Source organism: Eptatretus burgeri, chromosome 3 (genome assembly GCF_056783735.1).
Source record: "Eptatretus burgeri isolate ZD-2024b chromosome 3, Ebu_testis_v1, whole genome shotgun sequence".
Lineage (NCBI taxonomy): Eukaryota > Metazoa > Chordata > Myxini > Myxiniformes > Myxinidae > Eptatretus > Eptatretus burgeri.
Window position 1 is genome coordinate 70,374,448 of NC_140963.1, and position 12,557 is coordinate 70,387,004.

General features: G+C 41.7%; 1 protein-coding gene across 1 annotated transcript in view; it reads right to left on the minus strand.

Moving 5' to 3' along the window:
* LOC147030146 (uncharacterized) overlaps positions 1-12,557 on the minus strand; it is a 132,373-nt gene that overhangs the window by 30,006 nt on the left and 89,810 nt on the right. The window contains exon 4 of the mRNA XM_085873888.1: positions 4,732-4,881. Coding sequence (XP_085730014.1) covers positions 4,732-4,881 — 150 coding nt within the window. The remainder of the gene's footprint in view (positions 1-4,731; positions 4,882-12,557) is intronic.

Sequence of the window (12,557 nt, forward strand, 5' to 3'; positions counted from 1 at the left end):
GAGATATCATGCTATAATATACTATATCGATTTTGGCCCGAACTCTCAATGGTGAAGAATCACTTGAAAAATTAAAAATTCTCGAATCCAAATCTTCACCAAAATGTAATCAATTGGGCACTGTCTCACGCCCAACTTGTCCACCAAATTTCATCCGTATCCACACAACTTTTTGAGATATCCTGCTCACAGACAGACAGCCAGACAAACAGGGGTGAAAACAACCTCCGATCACCTTTGGTGGCAAAGCTAATAACAGTTACTGGGTTGGCCAGTTTTGTGTTCTTATCTGAGCCTGTAACTCAACTGAGGCTGCAACTTTGTGCTCCCATCAGATGTCACCATCTGAGCCTGTAATCACAAGTTCAAATCCAATATACGATATTAACTTGTTCATGTCTTCTCATGTCTTTGTCATTCAAGCAAAAATACATTGATGTCTCCTACTGGCCTTGTCCTGCATTCAATGCAATTTGATTTCAATTTCAATTCACTGTCAACTTTAAAAACAAAAATGGAAATTTAGATGTCAAAAAAAGATTAAATGTGGCTGTATGTACAAATTTTCGAAATCTTTAAAATAAAAACAAGTTAAAAAAGATAAAATGTCATAGCCCCGTTGTTTTAGTAATGGTGCTGTACAGAATTAAAGGGCTTGCCCATATTTATTTACAACTAAAATGGCCACTGGTCTACAAGTTGGCCATCTTTGATCATTTCGCAAAAGAAAGTGAGGGGCACGTGTATGCCTTCATGTACTGTGCAAGTGCCAAGTTTGAACAAAATAGGACCATGCATGTATGAGAAATGGTTAGGTGTACATGGCCGGCCACCAGCCGGCAATGTTGGATCTGATTTTGAACAAAAAATGATGTGCAAATGGAAGCCATCATTCATTATGTGTGTGCCAAGTTTGTAGAACATCGGTAAATGCAGGTCAGTAAATGGTTGAGGATATTCAACATCGGGTTTTTCACAACTATAATGGCTGCCAATTGGCCATCTTGGATTTGATCTCGAAAAAAAATGACATGCATATGTATACCATCATGGGTTGTCTTTGCGCCAAATACGAATAAAATCGCTCCATACATGTCCAAGATATGGTTGCGGACGTACACAAAAATCGAGACCAAATCCATAAGCCCCCATTTTGGACGAAATCCAATGGTGGGTAATAATATTCATGATAATACATGTAATGTATAATGTTCATTCTAACCACTCACTGACTCAATGAATGACTGATATTGATGTTGGGTCGCTTCCGGCTGATGTAGAAGGTGAAATTTTGTGTGCTGACGGACATCGAAGCCGATACACCGGAAAAATTCACAGAATTATCGGACAACATCCATACATTAAATTTAAATAAATGAAAAAAATGCAGGTGAATGACCTGATTCAATGTGAACAGCAAAGTGGTAACTATTACAATGTATATACTTTAATAAAAATGTTAGTTCAAACATTAATTTTTTTTTTTAACGTATGGTACTTTGCTGCCACATTTCATATTGCATTTCCATGTGAGCTTCATTATAACTGCAAATTTCTATAACTGTAAACTGTGAAACAAAAAACCTCAATTGATACACAACGTGGCCAAAAGTATATGGACACCTGCTCATCCAACATCTCATTCCAAAATCATGGACATTAATACGGAGTTATTGGTCACCCCCCCCCCCACCCCCCTTTGCTGCTATAACAGCCTCCACTCTTCTGGGAAGGCTCTTCACTAGATGTTGGAACATTGCTGCGGGGATTTGCTTCCATTCAGCCACAAGAGCATCGGTGAGGTTGGGCACTGATGTTGGGTGATTAGGTCTGGCTCACAGTCTGCCCGAAGGTGTTCGATGGAGTTGAGATCAGGGCTCTATGCAGGCCAGTCAAGTTCTGCCATACCGATCTCGACAAACCATTTCTGGATCGAGAAACCAATCTTGACCTCGCTTTGTGCACGGGGGCATCGTCAAGCTGAAACAGGAAAGGGCTTTCCCCAAACTGTTGCCAAAAAGTTGGAAGCACATAATCATATAGAATGTCATTGTATGATGTAGCGTTAAGATTTCCCTTCACTGGAACTAAGGGGCCTCGCCTGAACCATGAAAAACAGCCCCAGACCTATATTCCTCCTCCATCAAACTTTACAGTTGTTACTATGCATTCGGGCAGGTAGCATTCTCCTGGCATCTGCCAAACCCAGATTCGTCCGTCGGACTGCCAGATGGTGAAGCGTGATTCAACACTCCCGAGAATGTGTTTCCACTGCTCCAGAGTCCAATGATAGTGAGGTTTACACCACTCCAGCTGATGCTTGGCATTGTGCGTGGTGATCTTAGGCTTGTGTGCGGCTGCCCAGCCATGGAAACCCATTTCACGAAGCTCTCGCCAAACAGCGCTTGTGCTGATGTTGCTTCCAGAGTCAGTTTGGAACTCGGTAGTGAGTGTTGCAACCAACGACAGATTGTTTTTCCATGCTACGTGCTTCAGCACTCGGCGGTCCCGTTCTGTGAGCTTGTGTGGCCTACCACCTCACAGCTGAGCTGTTGTTGCTCCCAGACGTTTCTACTTCACAATAACAGCAGTTACAGTTGACCGGGGCAGCTCGAGCAGTACAGAAATTTGATGAACCGACTTGTTGGAAAGGTGGCATCCTATGACGGTGCCACGTTGAAAGTCACTGAGCTCTTCAGTGCGGCCCATTCTCGTGCCAATGTTTGTCTATGGAGATTACACGGCTGCGTGCTTGATTTTATACACCTGTCAGCAATGGGTGTGGCTGAAATAGCCGAATCCACTAATTAGAAGGGGTGTCCACATACTTTTGGCCATGTAGAGTTATATATTGCAAGAGGTCGGTGATGCTTGCCTCCAATTATAAAGCTTCTATTTATTATGTACCTACCTATGAAGCATGGTTAGCAATTACTTGCAATGTGTAAGCGTACCCCACTTGTCAAAATATAAACACCTTTGGATGCTTTATTAAAACTCCATTTGTCTGAGGATTTCAAGGAAATCCAACTTTTGGTTTCCTCAAACATTGAAGATTCCTTTTTTGTTTCTGCAGGAGACTATTCCATCATGATGATGTGTCATAGTGTGAGGAGCTGCAGCACTGATTATTATTGATTTTTGCTCATGTTTGAAGATAATGAAGGCCAAGTTATCGCATGGATCAATTAAATTATATTTAATTATTCTCAAAATAAACTTATCACACCAACTTAAAGAGTTCCTAATGATTAATCCTGAAGAGTCGATGTCATTAATTTAATTGGTGGATTTCAGTTATTTATTGCAGGTAACAGGGTCGTCATCGTCACCTTTTGCCTATTGCAAATACAAGATTAAATCTGCAGGATAAAAAGACACAGTGATGTCGACAACTCAGGATACCTGAATACAGACAAGCTAACCAGCATTGTTTCTCCGTATGAATTCTCCTGAGACTAGCTTCGAGACCAAATCCTGACTATTGTTACCTTTAACTACATTTTAATGCACAACCTCTGGCATAACAGTCCAGTTTGTTATAACTACGAGATTAAATTATATTTTGTGTGTTGTGATCATTAATAAGTTGTCAGTTAACAACAAAGAAGAACAACAGGAATAACAAGAAGGAAATTAGACGCAGGAGGAGGCCAGTCGACCCAACGTGCTTGCTCCACGTGAACATGAGATTAAATAAATCAGTCAAAATGACTTAATTTCATTGGGGGAAAGGGGAGAGGAGTGGGGATGAGAAAAGTGTGGTAGGCTATGATGGCATATAACAAGGGTGTCAACAATAAAAATGGGATAAGGAGGGAAGTGTGTTCTTTAGGGTGATCACACTCAGCAGAGATGTATACAACCACCCATCCCTACTCAAGCTACCTACAAGTCGTGCCAACATCTATATTCCTCTGTATCTCCAATGCTTCTAAGCTCTAGGTACCTATATAATTCCGATTTAAACGTATCCACTGTTTCTGCTGCCACTATCTTTCCAAGGAAACCATTTCATGCACTAACTTCTCTCTGAGTGAAAGTCTTCACTCTCCTTCATTTTTTACTCTCAAGCTATGGCCCCTGGTCCGATCACTGTCTATTCTGCTGTAGAGCTATTCTGCACTTATTTTCTCTCTACCCTTCATTATTTTAAGCATCTCCATCATATCCCCTCGTAATTACCTCCTTTCTCATGTATAAAGTCCTGTCTCCTTCAGCTGCTCCTCATAGCTGAATCTAGCTAGTCCCATAATCAATGTAGTAGCTCTACGCTGAACCTTCCCTATTGTATGTCCTCTATGTCCTTCCTGAGATGTGGTGACCAAAACTGCACACAATATTCTAGACAAGACCTCACTGAATTCCAGTACAGTGTTAAAACCACCTGTTTTGATTTATAATTTATCCCCCTACGAATACAAACTAAAACCCTATTTGCTTTACCTAGAGCTACCTGGTACAGTGCTGTCTGCTTACTTCCCATATCTATTACCACTCCCAGATCCTTCTCCTGTGTGACACACTCCAAGATTGCCCCCTTGCATCATGTAATCTCTATTTTAATTATTCTTACCCATTCACATCATCTTACATTCCTTTATGTTAAATTGCATCTGCCAATCTATGAAAGTATCAAGACTTTCCTGAATCTGATCTCCCCCTTCCCCTCCCCTCTTGCCAGTTTCCAGGTGTTGAGTGCTTGCATGCAAGTTAATGGTTGGTACATACCGAGGATGGAAAACTTTGGTAAGGTTTTGGTCAGTCCGTGCCAAGAGTAAACTGGTGGTGGCACACCTTCTGCTGAATTGCACGTGAGTGTTACGTTTGCACCAGGTAACACAAGACCATGCAAGGTACAGGCTGGAGGTGTAGGTGGGACTAGTGGCCATGGATAAAGACAAGACAAAAAGGTGATGGTTGATTACAATATGTTTCATTGTAAATATTGTAGAATACATCTATGATTCCACCACTGAGATACTTGCAACCAAATGAACAGTAATAAATATGGAATGCTACTAGTATCAACAATCCACTACTAGTATCACAACTACCTTATTTAATGGCCCCAATTATTTCCACCTTCATGAGGGGTTGACCGGGGAACGTTTTTGGCCAAAGTCCTTCATGAACCCATTGTTAAAGCCAGATGTTTGACTGAATGTGGCAGGAATTAGTCCCTTATTCAGTGTTCCCGGGATAATTTGCATACTCTTGGGATATTGAAGAAACTGTGGGATATTTAACATCCACCAACTAATACTAGCAGATGGGTCCCCAACTTAACACACATCCGAGTCAGCCGGACAAAATCCTGAAATAAACTTGTCACGACATTTTTGTTACATGTTAGTACCCCCTGGAGATGTCTTCTATATGACACAAGGTTTTGAATGTGAGGAGATTCCATCTCAGAATTTGACCTTGAAGGTCAATTTCAAGGTCATTTTAATGAAAAATTAACCGATATTGAAGTTTTCTCATAACTAGTTCCTTACCTTTTGTCAAATGTAAATAAAACTTGGTATGCCATCTATAGTCCAGTCAAAATAAGCCAAAATGGGGGCAGACCTCACACTAATTGCAAGAAAAATGAAACCACTTGTTTTATGTTCCTCTAGCTCTACCTTATCAATGACTAAAAATTCCAAGTAAATGAAGGTATGGAACATGGTGAGTTTTTCGGATGATTGCCACTTTTTAATCTTTTTCAGGCAAGTATGCGGTATTTAAAAATTTGGCGTAATTTGGCCATTTCTTCCCCTATTCCATTCAACTTGGCGTCTATTCCCATGTTTTCTGAGGTGTTGTCTCAGGAAAACATCGTGTAAACCTTAGAGGAATAATAGTGTGGAGGCGGTGTGGTGTTACGATCTTCAAGCCAATTCCGCCATCTTGGATCACCCATTGCCAGTGGTTAGCAGGTCGGCCGGAAAGCCACTTTTCCCTATTTTTTTTATCTCCGAAAACTATGAGAGATGTTCGAAAGTTCATTACCTTTGAAAGAACAAGCAACTGGCATCTACACTTAGACGCAATGAATGACATGCTTCCTTACCTTGCAGCAGCAGGCCACAGTTTGTACACAAAATCTATCCACATCTACTTATAGATGTCTGATATGCATGCCACAAACCCTAGTGTGTACAAACATTTTATGAATGGACTACATTCTGTTAGAAGGTCAGATAGGTATTGGGCTGGTCTATCCCCAGATCTGGTGATGGAGCAAGTTTTAATGCGCAGTCTAAAGACAACGGGCGGACTGACGAGGGGAAGGGGAATGACGGAGACGCAAACAATCGTTTGGGCTTTATCAAGACCAGTTTGTGGAGAAGTCAACAATGCAATGCATAGATTGACTTCTGTTGGATACCCCACAAGCGAGCAACATAAGGACCTTTCCATTGCACGTAAGAAGAGGGATGCCAATGATGTGAACAAGCTACTCACATTCATTGAGGACAAGTCTCCTTTCGGAAATACTGAAACTCTCAGAAATATAGTAAATGGTGTTATTGCAACAAGCAATGTGAATGTCGACAGAGCAGAGGATATTGGCAGTAAAATCTTAGGGGACGTGGAGGGAAAACAAGTTTTGAAGTACACATTTAAGAAGAAAGACCAGGCAGTCGCAATGGATTCGAAGTCCAAAATCTCCAGCGATGGTGAGGATGTTAGCATTGATCCTCTTCTCCTGTTTCAGAGGCTTGTGATGGTCAGCACACAGAAGGAAAGTATTCAGGACGCATTTGACTATGAACTCTGTGGCTACCCCCCTGCTCTGTTTGAAAAAAGGAACGAACTCTTGAAAGCTAATAAGCCAGCGCTTGCTAATGCTCTATGGGACCTTGCTGGGGATCCTTCCGATGAACAGACGCACATGGAGATTGCAACATTCCAATTTGTCCTTGATGGTGGAGCTCTTCTGCACAAGATACCATGGGAAACTGGAAAGACATACAATGCTATCTGCCAAAATTATGTTGCTCATGTCAAAAGGTATGGAAACCCAGTCATAGTGTTTGATGGTTTCCAGAGTGGTCCAACTCCAAAGGATGGGACTCACCGAAGATGCATTGGTACCAAGCAGGCCCAAGGAGTTCAGTTTCATGAAAACATGCCTCTTCAAATGAAAAAGGATGAATTCCTGCCAAACAAAGAGAATAAGCAACGTTTCATAAATCTCCTTGGAAAGCATCTTGAAATGGCCGGCTGTGATGTTCATCATGCAAAAGGAGATGCTGATCTTTTGAGAGTGAAGACGGCACTGGTAGTGGCCAAGAAAGGTCGGACCATACTGGTTGGCAGCGACACAGATCTCCTGCTTTTGCTTATCCATTACACAACAAAGAAGCACAAGAATATATACTTCCAGCCCCAGGCTAAAGCAGGTTCTCCCATCTGATACCTTGATATGAAGACGCTGCAAAAGACTCTCGGTGAGAAAGTTTGCAGAAACATCTTGTTTATTCATGCTGTTCTCGGATGTGATACTACTTCAAAGTTGTTTGGTCATGGAAAAGCTGTAGTTCTTTCATTGGCAAAGAACAGCCCATCTTTTGTCAAGGCAGCTGAAGTTTTCAACGATCCGGGAAGATCAAACGAAGAAATTGCAGAAGCAGGTGAAAAAGCTCTGATGTGCATATACAAAGCAAATCCCGGGGTCACAAGGAACTTGGACATACTTCGCCATCAAAAGTACCTTGAACTTCTGGCCACCAAAAAACAAGTGGTCCACCCAAAATCCCTACCTCCAACTCAGGCAGCTGCCAAGTATCACTCCTTGCGCATATATCATCAGGTGCAGACATGGAAAGGTGAAGAACTTAATTCAGAGACATGGGGTTGGAGGGTACAAGGAGAAACATTATTTCCAGTGGCAAGTGACTTGGATTTCGCACCAGAAGAACTGCGAAAAGTAGTTAGATGCCGCTGCAAATCTGGCTGCCAAACCAAGCACTGCGGGTGTCGGCAACAAGGACTGCCCTGTAATCCAGCATGTGGGGAATGCAGAGGTGTATGTGAGAACATGAGTGACCAAGGTAACAAGATGACTGATGATACTTGTTAATGTTTGCAACAATGCCGAGTCAGGAAAAGTATCCTTATCTAAATTAGACCCTACCTATGTGCGTGTGTGGGGTGGGGGGGGGGGCAGACTGGTCCTCAGTTTGACCATGGGCATGGTTTATAGGACATTTAAATATCAAATGTGACCTGAACAATAAATATTAATAGTAAAATTCAATGTAGATGATTGAAATTTGACCTATCCTAGTGTGTGTAACCCATGACCTAATTTTGCCAGGTCACTTTCCAGTATATGCCAGATTTTGGACACCCCCAGAAATCTATGTTCCACACCAGGAACTTCTTGGAATTTTTGATATGTTATTACATGTACTTAAAGAAGACAAATCAAAGTGGTTTCATTTTTCTTGCAATTAGTGTGACCTCCAACCATATTTTGACTGGACTACTTATATGTATTTCCTATCATTCCAGAAGACCTGCATTGAATGTATTTCCACTCTCAAGAGAGCCAGAAAATATCTGTCCAACCTCAAAATTGATCTTTCAAACTTGTCTCCCTCCTCTAAAACGTGGTAGTGCCTTTTTAAGTCTGTTTTCTACCCCCTACATTCTTTCCCTCTCTTCAAATGGCACCACAGCCGACTCTGCTCGTGAGAAGGCCAAATGCTTCAACTCTGTACCTGCTGCCAAATATTGTGTCCCCAACCTTCGCTCTTTATACCCCAGTACCAGTCACCCACAACTGCTCATGGACTCTGTCTTTTGCACCTGAGAAGGTGGAGCAGTTTCTGTCAATCCTCAATGATGGTTCTGCCGACTGAACCGGACAACATCAGCTGACTTGTCCTAATAACCTGCTCTGCTGCTCTTGCACATCTTCTCTGCTTTTTTTTTTACCTTTCATTTGTACAAAGTCATCTTACATCTGCTTGGAGATCAGCCAATATCACTGCATTGCATCAAAAGTTGCAAAAACTGATCCTCTTAACTGCAGACAAATTAGCTAGTTTACAATCATCAGCAAGGTCATGGAGTCCATCATCGCAGTTGATATGAAATCATTCTTTTTCTCCAATGGCCTCACCTCAGATCAGCAATTCAGATTCAGACCAGATCACTCTACTTGAGGCATACTGCTCCTACACTCCCAACAATGGATGTAGGCTGTCAAAATCAGACATGAGATCAGGACCGTCTCTGGACTCTCGAGCTTTTGATACAGTCTGCCATCCCACCTTGTTCTCCAAACTCTCTGTCTGGCATCCACCATAAACTCCACACATGACTTCCTCATTTCCTCGAATATCGTAATCAACATGTGGCTCTCAACAGAATCCTTTCATCTCCTCTCCCTATCAAGACTCTCCCTGTCAAGTCCTATTCCTGATCTTCATCAACAATCTCTCCGACTCTGGAAAATCCTATTTTTCTATTTGCTGATAACTCCACCCTCTGCCATAACATCCCTCATCCTTCAGACAGGCAGGATGCAGTCTCTTTTCTTCTTCTTCTTCTTCTTCTTCTTCTTCTTCTTCCTCTCTCTCTCTCTCTCTCTCTCTCTCTCTCTCTCTCTCTCTCTCTCTCTCTCTCTCTCTCTCTCTCTCTCTCTCTCTCTCTCTCTCTCTCTCTCTCTCTCTCTCTCTCTCTCTCTCTCTCTCTCTCTCTCTCTCTCTCTCTCTCTCTCTCTCTCTCTCTCTCTCTCTCTCTCTCTCTCTCTCTCTCTCTCTCTCTCTCTCTCTCTCTCTCTCTCTCTCTCTCTCTCTCTCTCTCTCTCTCTCTCTCTCTCTCTCTCTCTCTCTCTCTCTCTCTCTCTCTCTCTCTCTCTCTCTCTCTCTCTCTCTCTCTCCAGACCTTAAAAAAATTCACAAACTAGTCAAATACTTGGAATATGTCTTTATGTCCAGACAAATGTCACTCTCACTATGTCTCTCTGAAAGGACCATCTGGCAAAACCTCCTATCTACTTTCTCAATAATCCTCTTGAGGAAGGTCAGTGACTCAAGCTCCTGTGTCTCACTATCAGCCATGATCTTTCTTGGGCAAACCACATTTCTAAGTTGACCTCCAAAGGTAGTCACTGACTCAGCATCCTCCATCGTGCAAAGTCCTTTCTTGTTACACCTGAACTCCTATCCACCGACAAGACCTTAATCTGCAGCTTGATAGAGTACTGCTCTCCCCTCTGGGTTCTCCACCTGCCTCAGACCTTGCCAAGCTTGATGCTGTAGAAACCAAGGCCTTCAAGATTATTGGAATCTCCCACAATAAAGCTGAGTCTGTAGGCCTATCACTTGGCCATCGCAGACAGATTGGTGGTCTCTCTGTCTTCTCCCTCCTCCTTTCTAGTCTTGCACCCTCTCTGCTCTTTCCATGCTTTGTCCCCCCCCCACCCACCTCCAGGTTTCTGCAGGGCGGATGCAGTCCACCAGCAACCCCCTTCTGATGAAACTCCCAAAATCCAGAATTACTGTTCACCTCCTTCGCTCCTCTTTTTCCCCACCTGTGGAACCAATTTCCATATTCTCTTCAATCTCATCATTCCCTTCATATGTTCAAGACAGCTATTCACCATCATCTCAGATAATTCCACACAAAACACCATGATATTTTCTACCGCTGTTAACTCCCCCTCCCGCTCACCCTCAAGCCCAGCTCCTTCTAAATTTTAAAGTTTTGCTTCATGAGTGTTTGCTTCTGTATCCTCCCCTACCCCTCATTTCTCCCCACACCCGTTATTTGTCTCGGTCTCCCTTTATTGTATCTTTCAACACTGCTGTTGGCATCCCCCCTCCCCCCCCCCAACTCTCACTCACTCTCTCTCTCTCTCTCTCTCTCTCTCTCTCTCTCTCTCTCTCTCTCTCTCTCTCTCTCTCTCTCTCTCTCTCTCTCTCTCTCTCTCTCTCTCTCTCTCTCTCTCTCTCTCTCTCTCTCTCTCTCTCTCTCTCTCTCTCTTTCTCTTTCTCTTTCTCTTTCTCTTTCTCTTTCTCTTTCTCTTTCTCTTTCTCTTTCTCTTTCTCTTTCTCTTTCTCTTTCTCTTTCTCTTTCTCTTTCTCTTTCTCTTTCTCTTTCTCTTTCTCTTTCTCTTTCTCTTTCTCTTTCTCTTTCTCTCTCTCTCCCTCTCTGTTACTTTTATTCTGTTGCATCCTGATCCGTTCAGTGTTCTAACACTTCCACGAGCCTTGACTATATATATATATATATATATATATATATATATATATATATATATATATATATATATATATATATATATATATATATATATATATACATACATAATGGTCTCAACATTATCAATTAGTGCATGCAGACATTATTTCAGTATTTGACCTTGAAGGTCATTTTCAATGTCATATTGAGGAAAACATTCACAAAGTATGCCAGTTCTGCTATGTCATTCGATTTTTGTAAAATTTTGATTTTGTTTCTATTATTTTGGGATTAAGAGAAAAAGAGAGATTTAAGACACTCAATTGTAAATCCATATCCATTTATTTCACTTGGCTTTGATATTACAGATCAGTGTCAAGGTCAATTTTTGTGATAATTCAGGGTCTAAAATCAGTTTGCTATTGAATTTACATGGTGTCCCTATTAATTATTTCAGATCTTCACAAGGTAACCTAATAGGCAAATCAATTTTTCCTTCGGGTTCTGTTTGAAAACTAAGGCATGGAGACGAATCAACCTATTTCATCGAAACGCAAAAGGGAAGAAGATGAAATTTTCCAGTGTATCATTTTTCAAGAGGAGAGCAATAAATGTCTGCACCCCTCTCCATCAGGTGATGGACAGACCAGGCTCTTAAACGTTACCAATGAGTGAAGAAAGCTTAAATATTTTGACTCGGTTCCTATTACTGATCATATAGCTGGAGTCTGAAAGTGACCATTTGCAAGGAAATGTTCTCAAATGGCACAAAACTTACGACTGCAACTTCAAATCTGAAGGTAGGATAAAACCTTGGAGGAAGCAATTTATACAAAAGCAACAGACGAGGCCTGAAGAACTTCCAGCAACAAGCCAGAAGGCAGTCAAGCACAGTTCAATACCGTCGTATGATCACAGTATATGTTTGTTTTGCCAAACACAATGCAGTAAACAATTACTCAATGCCGCAACATTCAGTTTATCTGAAAAGATAATCAAATTGGCACAAAAGGATGTTGCTATGAGAATGAGGTTGACAGATGCTGTTGATGTTATAGCTGCCAATGGGAAGTACCACATTAAGTGTTGGGTAGAATTTCAGAGAAAGAAGGAAAAAGTCTGACCAAGCAAAAGTTGATCATGACCAGGATACAATTCTGGATGGACTGTGCATGGATATTACATCAGGCCTAAAGTTGGGAAATATGTATAAGATGGATGAAACATGTGTGGGAGAAATATGACAATCTGTGTTTAGAAGCTGATGTCCATGTGCGTACCTCAGAGTTACATTTCCAAGTGAAGAACATTCTATGATGCTGTTCAGAAATGTAATGGGCTATGAGGCAGCTTTGTCCATCCTCTAA